General features: G+C 32.3%; 3 protein-coding genes across 8 annotated transcripts in view; 1 reads left to right on the forward strand and 2 right to left on the reverse strand.

Moving 5' to 3' along the window:
• Positions 1 to 10098, reverse strand: part of LOC132906504 (uncharacterized) — a 52053-nt gene extending 41955 nt beyond the window's left edge. For all 5 annotated transcript variants that reach the window (XM_060958790.1, XM_060958782.1, XM_060958773.1 and 2 more), the window contains exon 1: positions 9782 to 10098. The gene's annotated coding sequence lies outside the window, so the exon portion shown is untranslated. The remainder of the gene's footprint in view (positions 1 to 9781) is intronic.
• Positions 10099 to 10801: 703 nt separating this feature from the next.
• LOC132906747 (EARP-interacting protein homolog) lies at positions 10802 to 12800 on the forward strand. The gene is made up of 6 exons (XM_060959216.1): positions 10802 to 11028; positions 11236 to 11461; positions 11547 to 11767; positions 11830 to 12011; positions 12105 to 12401; positions 12478 to 12800. Exons 1-6 carry the CDS (start codon positions 10987 to 10989, stop codon positions 12638 to 12640), a joined length of 1131 nt encoding a protein of 376 aa, XP_060815199.1. The 5' UTR covers positions 10802 to 10986; the 3' UTR covers positions 12641 to 12800.
• On the reverse strand, positions 12409 to 13859 carry LOC132906760 (RNA-binding protein pno1). 2 transcript variants are annotated; one of them, XM_060959269.1, is made up of 4 exons: positions 13655 to 13859; positions 13444 to 13533; positions 12818 to 13359; positions 12409 to 12662 (listed from the first exon to the last, which is right to left on the reverse strand). In XM_060959269.1, exons 1-3 carry the CDS (start codon positions 13754 to 13756, stop codon positions 12832 to 12834), a joined length of 720 nt encoding a protein of 239 aa, XP_060815252.1. In that variant the 5' UTR covers positions 13757 to 13859; the 3' UTR covers positions 12409 to 12662; positions 12818 to 12831. The 2 variants fall into 2 exon arrangements, with proteins under 2 accessions (XP_060815252.1, XP_060815243.1); XM_060959260.1 differs by lacking the exon at positions 12409 to 12662 and having other exon boundaries at positions 12690 to 13359.
• Between the last annotated feature and the right edge of the window lie 634 nt (positions 13860 to 14493).

A 14493-nucleotide genomic window follows, 5' to 3' on the forward strand; every position in this document is an offset into this window, starting at 1 on the left:
AGAAATTTATACTTCCTCTATCAGAAAACTTCTTGTACCAACAGATAAAATAATACAAAATGAGACCGGGTAACTATTAGAACAGATACATTACTTTCGAATGAAGTTACAATGCTTCGAAGACGATAATGAACATTATTTTATCTAATTAAATATGTTTACAACTGTTCTTAAAAAAATGTCTGTAAATACACGACCCTGTGTTAGAAGAAAAAAATGATATATGTATTTGAAAATAAAATTCATCGCGCTGCTATAACAACGTTACGAAATAAAGTTTTTTGCTAGAATGAAATATCTATTAGGTACATTTAGATTTTTCCAAATGATCAAAAGGCGGTTGAAACATCGACAAAAAGAAGATGATGGTGTAATTGCAGCAACCAGTTTCTGTGACACAAATATATATTCATTAAAATATAGTGTCATAACAAAAAACTAACATAAAATTTGAAAATAAAATTCTTCCCATACCTCTAACAATATTACAAAGCAAATTTTCATATTCAATATATTTCAATACATTAGTTATTATAATAGATTTTCTTAAATAATACAAAAACGACAATAATTAAAAAAGGAAACAACTATCAAATTGTCTCAATCGCCTAGTATAACACGTTTACTGTTTTGCCATTGAAACTTTTCCTTTCCTCCGCTGGAAAAGCAACTTTCAATTTTTTGTGCTTCGCGATTTCGCTTTCACAAATTTGCATCATACATACATGTCGATGCGCCTACGTTCAACGAATACGGAAAGATATGGCGATATCGAGCTTTAGGCGAACTAGGAACGCTTTGCCGCGCGACAGTTTTCTCACTCTCGCTCGCATCAATCAAAAACTCCGTTTCTTCTTCTTCTAATAACGAAAATGTCCTGCAGTCGTGTCGTCAATTGCACGCACATCCACATAAACGGATGTCCTTTCCGCAAACGACAAACCGTCGCTAGTGCGCTCATAGCCTAAGGATGCACATTTTGTTTCGGTTTTGCATGTAAATACACAGACCCGTGCTAAACTGTGGATCGATACTCGCCACTTTCTCAGGCCGCTCTGCCGGTCTGTTATTTCCATCTCGCTTTTGACATTGAATTCACGTCATGTGCCGTGAGGAACAAAAGAAGATAAGACCGGTATCACCGTGCTGGCACAGCGTAGGAAACGTGAGTTCCAAATGTAGTTGAATGCAACGAGCTCCGAGGATCAGCACAAGAAATAGAGAGATGCAACAATTGTTCGTGATGCTACGTGTTTGCAAATTGTTGGTCATAGTCGCAAGAAGAAATTGAAATCGGTATTTTAAAACTAATATTTTATGCATTTGAAGATGTTGGGTTTGTATACTAGCATTCGTAAGTGTCTAGACACCTATGGTCGATTAATAATAATATTATTTGAATTTGAGTAAAATAAATAGTTCAACGATGAGTTAATAATTAGAAACAACAATAACTATCGTACTATCTCTCAGTTTATTACTATTTTACTACTATCTTTTAAGAAATTTCTAATCTTGTACGAAGAAAGGTGACGTAAGAATTCTCCGCAACACTTCAAATTTCCAAATTGTTGGTCATAGTTGCGAGAAGAAATTGAAATTGGTATTTTGAAACTAATATTTTGTACATCTTTGAAGATATTCTTATTTCTAACGCTTGTAGTTTAGACACACTGACCGATTTATAATAATAGTATTTGAATTTGAGTAGTGATAAAATAATTCTATACGGACTGATAATTACAAACTGCAATTTTGTTATTGCACATTGGCTTAAATAATTTTTGTTATATCATAACAGCCTATTATAAGCCTACCGAAAGTAGGTGTGATAGTTCTGAAGAGAAATATCGAGTTTATAGATTGTTTAAAAGTAAGAAAAATAATAGCTCTTACACGACAAGAAGGAACTGTTGTAAATTGCATTACATGTTGCAGGAAGGAAACGCAAGACGAGAACACTTATTTGAATGCAATGAACTTCAAGGTGGTCTGGGCAACCTAGAAATAGGAAAAAGGAAGGACACCCAAGACTTCAAATAATCTTAGAGAACTGGTGTGGAAGGGATCTATAATTCCAGAAATTTGTTAATCCTTTTTTTAACACTCTCTCGTATTATTTTCATTGCAGATAACCGATATGATAAGGAATTTTTATCTTCGTCCATATTATACTTACAGTGTCTTATATTATGCTCTTAGTTATAAGAATAGTGCAATTTATTTGTAGAATCATAATAAAAAGTTAAATAAACGAAGCCAGTTCCCAAAAAAAATGATACAATTTACGTATTTTGTGTTATAAAAAATGCCATACACAGTGTAAATTAAGATTTTGAAAATACTAATTTATTATACACACGTGTACAACCTCTTGAAAGTATCATTTCTTTATGTATTGAACAAAAAATTGTGAATTTTCCATAAAGTACAGAATACTATTTTATAAGTACTAGCAATAAACTGATTTACGTTAATATGATTTTCAACTAATCATACGATAAGCATATAAACTTAACAGGAGAGTTACATTCTACATTTTTTTTTCTTTTATCAAATACGAACTGTTTCATTTTCTTATCACAGCTGAGTACACGTAAGCCTTCTTTTCGTTTCACTACATTTACACTGTGATACTAAAATTCTACAAACTCAGCTACCTTAGTATAATTAAATTTCTGTTGTGCCGTTGTTAATTTTTAATATGAGATCCGTACTCTTTTTAAGAAAAGTATAAAACATTGAACTCTGAGTTTAATATGAAAAACGCCATGAAATAGTCGTGTCAACATCTCGTAGTAGGAAGGAAAGTGAAATCTCATTTTGGTTTTTCAAACACTTCACGCTGTTAAAATACTGCCTCGACCTGCGCTAGCTTACCTGACCGTATCTCCTCTGTTTTCGAAACGCTCGCGTAAGTTATAAAAGGCTGGACAGGGAAGCAAGCACGGAAAATGTCAGGGCCTTGTCTTCCAGCTTCGAGCGGCGAGAACGTGTATATAAATATACAGGGTTAAAAAATTTTCCTCTGCTACTGGCTTTATAGTTTGAACACGAAATAGCTTCTCATCGTCAATATAAACGAAATTTTAATTTTCCTGTTTTTCTATATTTTTTATAAAAATATAAACTTATATAGATTCTACGTCGATATTAACTTTTGACGTCACTTTTGAACATTTATATTTGTTTGTTTTGTATATTTTCGACTTTGATTTGTTGTGATTGATGACCGTTTGTTATTGTTGATTTAGCATTAGATTTTATTGTTGGATGGTAAAACATGGACGATCGTGTTAGCCTTTTGAATACCACGATAAATTCGGATACGCATGTATAGATTTTTGACAATAATTTTTAACATTTTTATCCACAGAATTTTAGGTATTTTCAGCTGTAATTGTAGAACTGTTAAATACTATACCAATATCAGTTATAAACAACAAACTCAGGCAGAGAATGCAAGAATTATACGGTTATCCTGAAACTTTGTTCCGATTTTTAAGGAAAATTCAAACGTGGCACATTTAAATATCAATATAGATTTAATGAATTATTTTTTTTCCGTACAATCGTTCTCCATCTTTCATGCGTTTTGAATATTTCATCCTTCCGGAACTTCGCAGGTTTCTCGGCGAAAAACTTTTCGATATGATTTTTTACGTCGACCAAAGAGTTAAAGCTTTTTCCACAAGGGAATTTTGTAACGATCTAAATAAGTGAAAATCTGAGGGCACAATGTCTGATGAATACGGTGGAATTAGATCCATTCCAAGCAAGCTCCAACAACCTTTGTCAAATGGTCAAAGAATATGAAGCCGCGTATTGTCCTGATAAAACACGACGCCCTTCCAATTCGCCAGTTCTGCACCTTTTCTGTTCAATTACTGTCTTTAATTCGTCTAATTACGAGTAATACTTTTCCGAATTTATCGTCTGGTCGTTTGGTAGAAGCTTACAATACAGGATTCCTTTCTAATTCCACCAGACACAGAGCAGGACTTTCTTCGGATGAAAACCGGCTTTTGGGGCGGCTAAAGGTGATTCATTCTGCTTTCGCCAATTTCTTTTCCGCTGAACATTATTATAAATAATCCACTTTTCATCCCCCGTCACTACTTGCTTCAAAAATGGTGTCTCCTCGTTGCCTGTCAGATTTTTTTGCGTTAAATCCTGGGGAATCCATACATCAAAACGTTTTATATAGCCAAGCTTCGCTAAATGCTCGTGAATGGTGGATTTTTATATTTTGAACATTTCTGTTAATTCACGTGTCGTAACGCGCGGGTTATTCTCGATCCGTGTTTTGATCTGATCTTCATCAGTGGTGACCGGCCTACCCGGGCGTTCTTGATCTTCAAGGTTGAAATCACCAGCTTTAAACTTAGCAAATCTTTCAGCTATAACACCGTCACCATAAAGAGCGCATATCTTGTTTGTTGCTCGTGTGGCATTTTTGCCTTTCCGGTAAAAGAAAGCTATCAAATGCCTATAATGCATTTTGTTTCCTTCCATATTTAACAGCGTATAAAACTAATAAAAATTAATGTATCCCAACTAAACTTTTTTCTAGAGATGCCTGAAATATCACCTTTTAGAACATGTACGCGTGTCAGTTGTTTTCAATCATTCTATCATTCAATCATTCAGACCTGTCCTAATGCCACCTACCGAAAATCGGCTCGAACATTCCGGACAATCCACCATTTTCGTTATTTTGTGTATATTCATAATTTGTAAAATTTCAAATTTATGCTTCTATATATTCTAAGCATTATTAACAAACACTTTTAATCATCTCTGTTTTTCGATATCGAGTAATTTTTAGAGTAGAAATTAAAGTTTTTTCTTTTCCCACCACTGTAATCATTCAAAATACAAACAACAACATATCTCAATAGCCACATAATTATCTGACTGTACAACTTTTCATTGCCGATAAAATGTTTCATTTTCACTTTCGTGTAATACGTACAAATAACAAAAGTACCCAGCCCTTGTTTCATTATTATCAACAGTATCATTCCCCTACCGTACATTATATCTACAGACGTATCATTCATCGGTAAACATATCTACGTATTGACAAATTTCACGCGACGACAATCGTATACGTTATAAAAAACCTTTTATCAAAAATCTATCTTGCTCTACCTGACTACTTATCGCGCTCCAGATTCATTACACTTTCCGCACAGTTCATCAAACCTACCCTTATCTTGCATATCTGAATGCCCATAAAACGCCCGCATTCCTCCCATTATCGAACGAAATATATCGTTTCCGTTCAGCCTATCAGTCACGTTTTAACCGGCTTAATCGCGAATGAATAAATAAGTCGTTCATAAATATGTTACTCATCGAACCAAAGTTGAATAGGAAAAAAAATAAAAGACAAAAAATTTTAAAAGAGAAACAGGAGGAAGAAAGAATAGAAACATCAGTCGAATGCTACTACGGAGCTGCGTTATATCATTGTGATATCACGCCATGCGGAAGATAAACGACACGAGAGAAGGGAGATAACACGGTCTAACCCGGCAGAAAAGAAATAATTTTTTATCTAACAAGTTCGTGACTATCATCCAGGCTCTAGGTGGAAAAGGAAAGAAAAAAGAAAAGAGGAGAAAGAGAAAGAGGTGATAGGTGGGTTGTGTGCTTAGTTGGAAAGTAAATGCACTTTTTGCTGCGTTAACTGCACTTCGGCGTTCTACCGTCTCGTACGGGCCGCGATAAGCGAAAGAATTTTCTGCACGCGACCATGCGACAGTATTGATTAAAACGAAACTTGAGGTGTACGGTTCGTCGTTGTTATATACCCGCTTCTCCGTTAAAACGCGAGAAAAAATAACGCTTCGACGCGTTGTTCGTCAGCGTTCACGAATTCGGTTATTCAGCGTTAATAAACGTTAGTTTCTTATACGTTAGTTTTCTCTGTGTGTGAGTTTGGTTGATTGCAGGAAGTTTTTTGTCTTAAAATCAGTCTTTTAAATTGATTATGGTTCGATTGACGATTGAAACAAAAAAGATCTTTCTTTTCAAGAAAAGAGTTGTAATACTAGTTTTTTATGTAAATTGCAATTGACAGTCGTTTAACTTTTAGGTTTTATTAGAAGAATTACGATTTGTTTCAGCTTTAAATCGGTTTTCTTTGATAATAAATAATAGAAACAAATAATTTTGTATAATTAGACAGTCTTGAATCCACATATGTATTTAGCAATCCTGCATCGTTTCCTTCTACACGAAGGTATGTTCTCTATCCAGTTTCGATGAAAATCTCACGTATCAGAACTTTGTCCCAAGTTTCAAAACTCCATTCACAAGTATGGTATTCAAAGAGCAAAGTAAAGAATCGTTTGCAAGAAATAAAATTCATAAAATTCATTTCCCTATGAAGTAGCAATATACAAGAAACCTGTTCTAATTAATACCTAAATATATTCTACTAAAAAGCAAGAATACCTACCTCAAAACACTAATATCATTAATTTAAATTTACGTATTAAGGTTCTTGAATTTCATGTTCTCGCCTTGTCCTAATTTCAGCAGGCAGAAGAACATAATATTTAGAAAAAAACTTTGACATCAAATTGAAACGCGAAGTTATACATACATATCAACAATGGTCCTTTCGTTTTTCCTTCGAATATGAGAAATTTCTCGACAAAAGTAAAACAGGACTGAATCCAAAACGGTCCAAAGAACGCAGTAAAGTTGAAACATACACAAATCAAATATCAACTTTTATACGAGTCTTTAAATGTAGTTAACTCCATATCCTGAATTTTTTTAAATTTTAGTGCCAAAGCACTTGATTGATGTTTGCCTCATATAATTTCATCAATTTTCTCTACCCTTTGTTTCGTGAAGTTAATCGATCTGGCGAATAAACAGCTCATATATTCATATATCGTATAACATTCGCTCAAGTATGTACTCGATAAATCCTCGTAGTCCAAATACGCCAGAAAGCATCTTTCGGCTGACTCAAAGTCTAGAATCGTGTTCGAACGACATTTTCAAGGGCTCGCAAGCGCCTTCGTGGTCGCCCTTGAAATGTACCACGAAAACGACGTCACGGTAGCGGTTCCGGAAACTGGTACACAGTCGCAGTTGTCGAGATGCGACCGCGAATCATTTTCGATCTGAGAGAAGAGAGGAGCGCAAAAAAGAGGAGGGACGAGCGACCGTCTTTTTCAATGGGAGAAGAAACGAAGCGTTTGTTCGCGCCCAGGCTACAGGATGTCATCTGTTGAACAACTGATATACGGTCAAACACTTGCGCGATGGTATATACACAATACACAGCGTGCATGACGGTTGCCGCCAGTGCGTCTCGAGTCTCGAGTGATCGATCTCACGTGGAAGCGGACTGCCATGTCGGCATCGAGCTGACCGACGCGGCGGCAACGAGGTCGACCAAGAGGACGAAAACATCCCAACCGATCAATTAACCCAAGAGACCGAGTCCAAACGGTCTGCGGACGCTCTCGAACGAGAGAAAACCGACGGTGGCAGCCGGCGAGCCGGATAGCAGTTCGTTTTCACGCACTGAACGGTCGAACGACGTAACGCGCGACGATGCCGTTGCTCCTCTTCTTTTTCTTCCTCTTTTTCTTCTTCTTTCTCCTCCTCCTCTTCGTTTTCCTCTCTCTTGCTTTTCAAGCGACCGAAGAATACGCGCCGGCAATCGGACAGCCGACTTTAAAGATGCAAGAAGTTCCTCGATGGACGTGCGAGTTTAACGATCGTTCGCTCGATCACGATCAAGCATTCTTTCAATGAAAATTTTCGATCGCCTCGCTAGAATAAGTATGGAGACGATGAACCAGTTGTTCGAAAATTTGAGTACGTTTGATCGTTGGATGCTAGTCGTAATAAGATCGGAGAATGTAGCGGGTGAGAATTGTACAGTAATCTTCTGATATGATTTTATCATTCAAATGATAATTTATACTGTATCGATGTAATCGAGATATAGTATCATTGTATAGTAGAGCAGATGTTATAACGGGAAACATTATACGTGTGTATAATGCTTTTTCATAGTAGTATATCTTTAAATTTTTCCGTGGTAATTGTGTTTTACTAGACATATAGTGAAATATAGTAACTGTGATATGTAAATATAGTACGTAGTAATAATCTTCTAGTACAGTTTTATCGTTCAAATGGCCATGGTTTATTATGTACATAATGGAGTACTGTAACTGCAATATGTAAATATAGTACGTTGTAAATATAGTAACCTGGTATAGTCATTCAAATGATTATTTTAGCTTACTATATCGAAGTAAGATATGGTTGCATAGTAAATTGAGTGTTACATGATCATTGAAAAACTATCTATACTGTAGTATAGTATGCCCTTTTCATCTTTTTGTAGTTTTCTATGAGTTCTACTGTGTTTTACTATGTGTATAATGAAGCGTATTAACTGCAATATGTAAATGTAGTATGTACTATATATCAGGCTATATATCACTATAATGTAATACTGTAGTAATGCAGTGTTATGCATTATTATAGTATCATAAAAGTTCGCAATGCTAATATATAATCACTTATTTCACAGTCTACAGTTTATCATATTCACTGTAGAATTTATCTACTATAATAACTATTGTAAGATTAACTTACAAAATACTATAATAATGTATTTAACTTATTTAATAATATATTTAAATATTCACAACACTGACCAACTCTTTCTTCTACTATTAAGCAATTACTGAGTAAGAAGTATAACTTTTTTGAACGATTTTACTTAAGATTTCTTATATTCTTGTTTTACTTTCTGTGTTAACGATATTCTGCAATTTTTATTTCCTCTTTTGACACAAAAGACATAAAGACAAAATTCTAAAACTAGTAGAAAAGTTTCAAAAAATTTTTCAATGTTCATATCATACGCGAAAAACGCAAATTTATGTTCTAAAAATAGCCCTCTAAGAATGATATAAATAACATAATACTTTAAACAAATACGGTAATAAATACAGAAATCATAATAAATACGTAATAAATACAGAAGTCATAACAAATACGTAATAAATATAGAAATCATAACAAATACGTAATAAAGTTACAGAATGATGTTTACAGAAATGAAAGTCTGAAAGTTTTAATGATTATTCCTTTCCATGTATGAATAATATCACGTATTCTTGTATAGAATAGAAGTATATGTATCTAACATTACAGCAGCTATTATTAATGCACCAAGTTTTGTATAGTTCGACAATACGCATATCAATTTTCTGTCAAAAAATCTTTGTAAAATACAAAATAAATATATATATTTACCAATTTTACATTGTACTTGCTTAATTATTTTTGCTCCAAAAGTACGAAATAATTTCCATAAAAGTAAACTTTGCAATATTACATATATACCCACATCACACCATAGTATTCTTTTCATCATTTCAAGTTTCAATTAGACTAAAATCATTCACTTGAAGAAAAGAAACGATAACAAAAACCGTAATCTTAAAACTAGCAAACTTCGAATCGCGTGAATAAAAAAGCCATGAAAACGCTGGAACTATTAAATCTGACTTTTCGTAGAATCAACAGCAAACACTGCCAAAAACAATATTTTTATTTTTCAATTTTACTTTCACCTAAATCTGGTAACGTGATACGAGTAGTTTTGGCAGAGAAAAAAAAATACACACATCTCGCTGTTTTATCATAATAATACTCGAAGTGCGTGTTGAAGTATGAAAGTGTCAATTGAAAGAAAGTAGAAATAATGCGACAAACGATTACTTACAGTTGATGTTGCCGGGTCAGCATGATTTTTTCAAAGAAATAAAAGCAAATACGTGCATTTATACGAAGAGACAATACAAATGCACACGTTTGTGCACGATCATTCAAAATTAATCACTTATTTAACAAAAGTCTATGAGACAAATCAGTCTGGAATTACATCGGCACCACACTTGAATCGTATATGAGCGCGCACTTTGCGACTTTCGTATGTGAGCACAGCGAATCCCGATAATCGTTCACGTTCGTAACACTACTCCGTTTGACATAATTTATCTGGTGACCCCACGGCTGGTTACCCGTCGGCCGACGCAAAGCAACGCAGGAGCTGCTAACTGAGTGGTAGGGATACGACAGCGGTAACGGAAACATATAGATATCTTCGGAGTTTGCTAGTTTTGTTCCATGGTTTTGTGGCGCCTCTGTATATCATGGCCAACACGTTCCGATCTTTTGGCGCCTTTGTTCAATTTTACTTCTTGCATGCTTTTGTTTTATATCTTCATTTATTACATTATTACATTACATATACTACATTTCAATTTTCTATTATAAATAAACAAAATTCTTTATAAAAATCTACGTACAAGATTCTTTCATATATAATACTCACCTACGTTCTATCACGAAGTTTGCGTTATATACATATTCAATCCTAAATGCACCATTTTAATATAAAAATCTAATGTTTAATTAAAACAATTTTTTTTAATGCGAGGAACATCATATTTTATCGTATTCTATCTAAATAGTACCAATCTTCCAATCTAGAACATTTCTTCACACGATTATATTTCATCGTGTACATGATACATTTACAAAATTAAATCGTTATATACATACATCGAAATAATCGAATAGTAGTTAAATTGGTAAATAATTTTGAACATTTTTTAATTGTTTTTCTGCTAGTATTGAGTATGTAGAATCATCGAAAATTTTTTATTCTCATAATGTTGCATGTTTAATAACGAAATTTAATAACATTTATTTCCAGTCTAGTACCTTATAGCATCTTTTAGTTATCACTTATTACTTACTTCACAACCTTCGCTTTTAAATAAGTGCATCTATAGATTTGTTGCTTATCGCATGTCTCTAGCGTTGTTGCTGCAAGTTGCGTTGACAGATTATATGTTTATGTTACAGCTTCGTTAATAAAACATTTTTCTTCAATTTTCTGTAAAATATAAACTTAATTAAAAAATGGAAAATGATAACCCTGTAATATATGGCCTTGAATTCCAAGTATGCAATTCAGAATACGGAAAATCTTAAGTTATAAACATTTACTAATACTTCTCTTAATCATACATTTTTACAGATAATAATAATTTGAAATAAAATATGCAGAACATAAATCTTATCATTCATTTTCATAAGAATTTATAATAATTTAATCTAAAGTACTAACCATTATTTCTATTGGTATTCATAATACTTTTTGCTTTATAGACAAGAGCATTGTCGGCTCAAACTGCAGAAACGGATATTGTCAGATTTTTAGTTGGAACACAATCATTGAAATTTAATAACAATCAAGTTCATTTGGTAGAACTTAATGAAGAAACAGGCAGCTTAAAGACTCAAATATTTCATCATCCTGTTGGAGAAATTTGGTCCTTACAAGCTTCTCCCACGGAGCCCAATATATTTATTACTTGTTATAATACTTTAAATGGTAATTATGAGTAAAACTACTTTTCCTTTTTAGACATTAAAATGATAAATCTTAATTATACTTTAAAAGAACATGTTTTCTTTAGATGATGGTTCTTGTCAGATGAAAGGAGCTCTTTGGAAACTGCCAGAACTGAAAGAATATACAAATAATGTTGAAAATCTTAAAAACTTAGCAGACATTGATACTACACCGTATGGTACAGACCTTAAAACCATTGCTTATCATCCTATGGATTCAACAAAAGTTGTTTCAGTTGTAGATAATAAATTTATATTGTGGGATCTAGCTAAGAATGGCCCACAGGTAAAAATAGATTTCTAAGTTATTTACCAACGGATGTATCTTTTATTTGTTACTTTATTTAGGTTACTACTTCTGGTACTTTAGCTAGTAAAGGTCAACCACGTTTTACAAATGGAAAGTGGAATCCTCATAATGGTTGCAATCAATTTGTTACACTGAATGAAAATAATGTTCGTGGTTGGGACTTTAGAAGTCCTGCTGAGGCATCCTGGACGATTTTATCTGCTCATTCTCAAATAATTAGGTATTAAATAAAAATTTGATTATTTATTTTTATTCAAAATTTTTATAATTTTATTAAATACAGAATTTAATGTAATTTTACTCTTATATTTAGAGATTTAGATTTTAACGTAAATCGTCAGTATATTTTATCAACATGTGGAGATGATGGATATATGAAATTTTGGGATATTCGGTCACCTACAGAACCTATATTGTCCCGTATGGAACATTCACATTGGGTGTGGAGTGTTCGAATCAACCGTTTTCACGATCAATTAGTTTTAACTTCAAGTAGTGATTCAAGAGTCATATTATGCAGTATTGCATCAATATCTTCAGAACCTTTTGGACATATAGTAACTCCTGAAGATGATAGTACACAAAATGATTACAATTGCAAGAAAAACAAGTAATAATTGATAATTAAAATGTGGTGTAATTAAAATTATCAAAATATATAAAACCAAATTATATATCATTTCTAGGCTTGAAGATGGGGTTGTTGGTAGATATGAAGAACATGAAGATAGCGTTTATGCAGTTGAATGGTCATCTGCTGACCCTTGGACATTTGCATCATTGAGTTATGATGGTAGATTAGTTCTTAATAAAGTCCCCAGGAAATATAAATATCAAATACTTCTTTAAGTGAATTTTAATTTCTGTAAATCTATTAGGATAAATAATTTTACATATATTTCTGTATAAAATTTACATTGAATTTTATTTAAAGAATCTTATATAAAGAGTACAATTTCCTTCATAAAATTTTTGTAAAGGTTTAATATAAATACAGTAAATATTAATTATTAACTTAATACTAACTTGTAGTATTTATTTTATAATCGATCTGAAACTCTATTTGCTATATTCCTGAGTTGTCCATAAACCTTTGACGGTGGACTACCCAAGATTAAATTACATATAGCCCTTCTTGCTAATTGTATGTTTTGAAAAGAACCGAGTATATGAATTTTACTATCTGCTAATACAATTCTAGTCTTTGTTACATTTTCTATTGTAAACTTTGTTCTTCCACCCTTTCCAGCTAATCTTCCAATTGCTCTAGAAAGATGGTCACCTTTCAAAGGCTTTACATCTTGAATTTCAAATGTTTCTACAAATAAACCATCTAAACGTAACAAAGCCAAAGCATCTTCCACATCAAAACCATAAATAAATGCTTTTACAAAATCAGCTCCTTTTTGTAAATTAGCAATGTCAGGAGTTTCTGGAGCTGTCCGTAATTCTATATTTCGGGTTTTCAAATTAAATCTTATTTGTAATTGTAAATGTTCAACGATGGGTGTAAATATTTTCATCCAATTTTCTTTTAAAGGAGTATACCTATGAGCAGGTACAGATATCTGAAAATATTTTATTTTGCTTTAATAATAGTACACACAAATTAATTAATAAAGTTCAATTATTAGCAAAATTAAATTTTTCACCTTTCTTTGTTCACTATCTTGCATAATTTTAGCCTTTTTTGAGGTTATATGCGATTTCACTTTTTCTTCTGTACCACTAATTAGTTCGACCTAAAACAGAACACATAATACAAAACAAAGAAAATGAAAATATAAAAATACTAAGTAAAAATAATTAAATATTACAATAAATAATAAAATTATATTTTTAGAACTTAACCTTAATACTTACTTCCATACGAGTTTCATTCGCATGTCGCTTTCTTCTCTCTTTCGGTTTAGTGAATTCATTTGTTTCTGAATTATTCTTTATTTCTTCTTTATCTATACTCATTTTTCAAAATTACTTAATTACTAAAATATAAAATATATGACTATTATCTGTCAGGACACTAGATGAATATATATCCTATACCACGCGGTCAATTGATATGTATATGTACCTACAGTTTACGTAGGTCATGTACTTATGGATATCATGCATACAAATACATATAGCATATGTATACGTCAATTTTCTTTGCAATCATATACATACATAGATGCACATAAAAGATATTTTAGGTTTGTGTTCATAATACTTTCTTCTTTAAAGCACAACGAGATATTCGTCAAACACAATGCATAGTTAAAAAATATGAAAACTTTTATATCGCAAAAACTATTATTGGTTATACGTATTTTCGATATTATTCAATTTTTAAATTTTGATGAGTTTTTATATATCATACTTTTTTTTATATTGTATACATACATATATTATAATTTGGGCTGTATAAAATACGATAATAATGAATTTTCTATTCATAAGAAGATAGAAATATGTATTATTAATACTATAATTTAATTCTTGTACATTAATGTAAGAGGTCATAATTGGTCATAGTAATACTCATGACAAAAAGATTTCTAGAATTAATTAACAAGAATGAAAAAAAAAAATAGGTAACATTGAAATATTATACAGTATTCGGTAAAAGCAATATGAAGGAAGGTTTTATTTGTTATTGAAAAAGAAAAACTTATTATAACTATCCTTAGAACCAACTTTAAACAATTATATGTAATGAA

Source organism: Bombus pascuorum, chromosome 1, assembly GCF_905332965.1.
Source record: "Bombus pascuorum chromosome 1, iyBomPasc1.1, whole genome shotgun sequence".
Lineage (NCBI taxonomy): Eukaryota > Metazoa > Arthropoda > Insecta > Hymenoptera > Apidae > Bombus > Bombus pascuorum.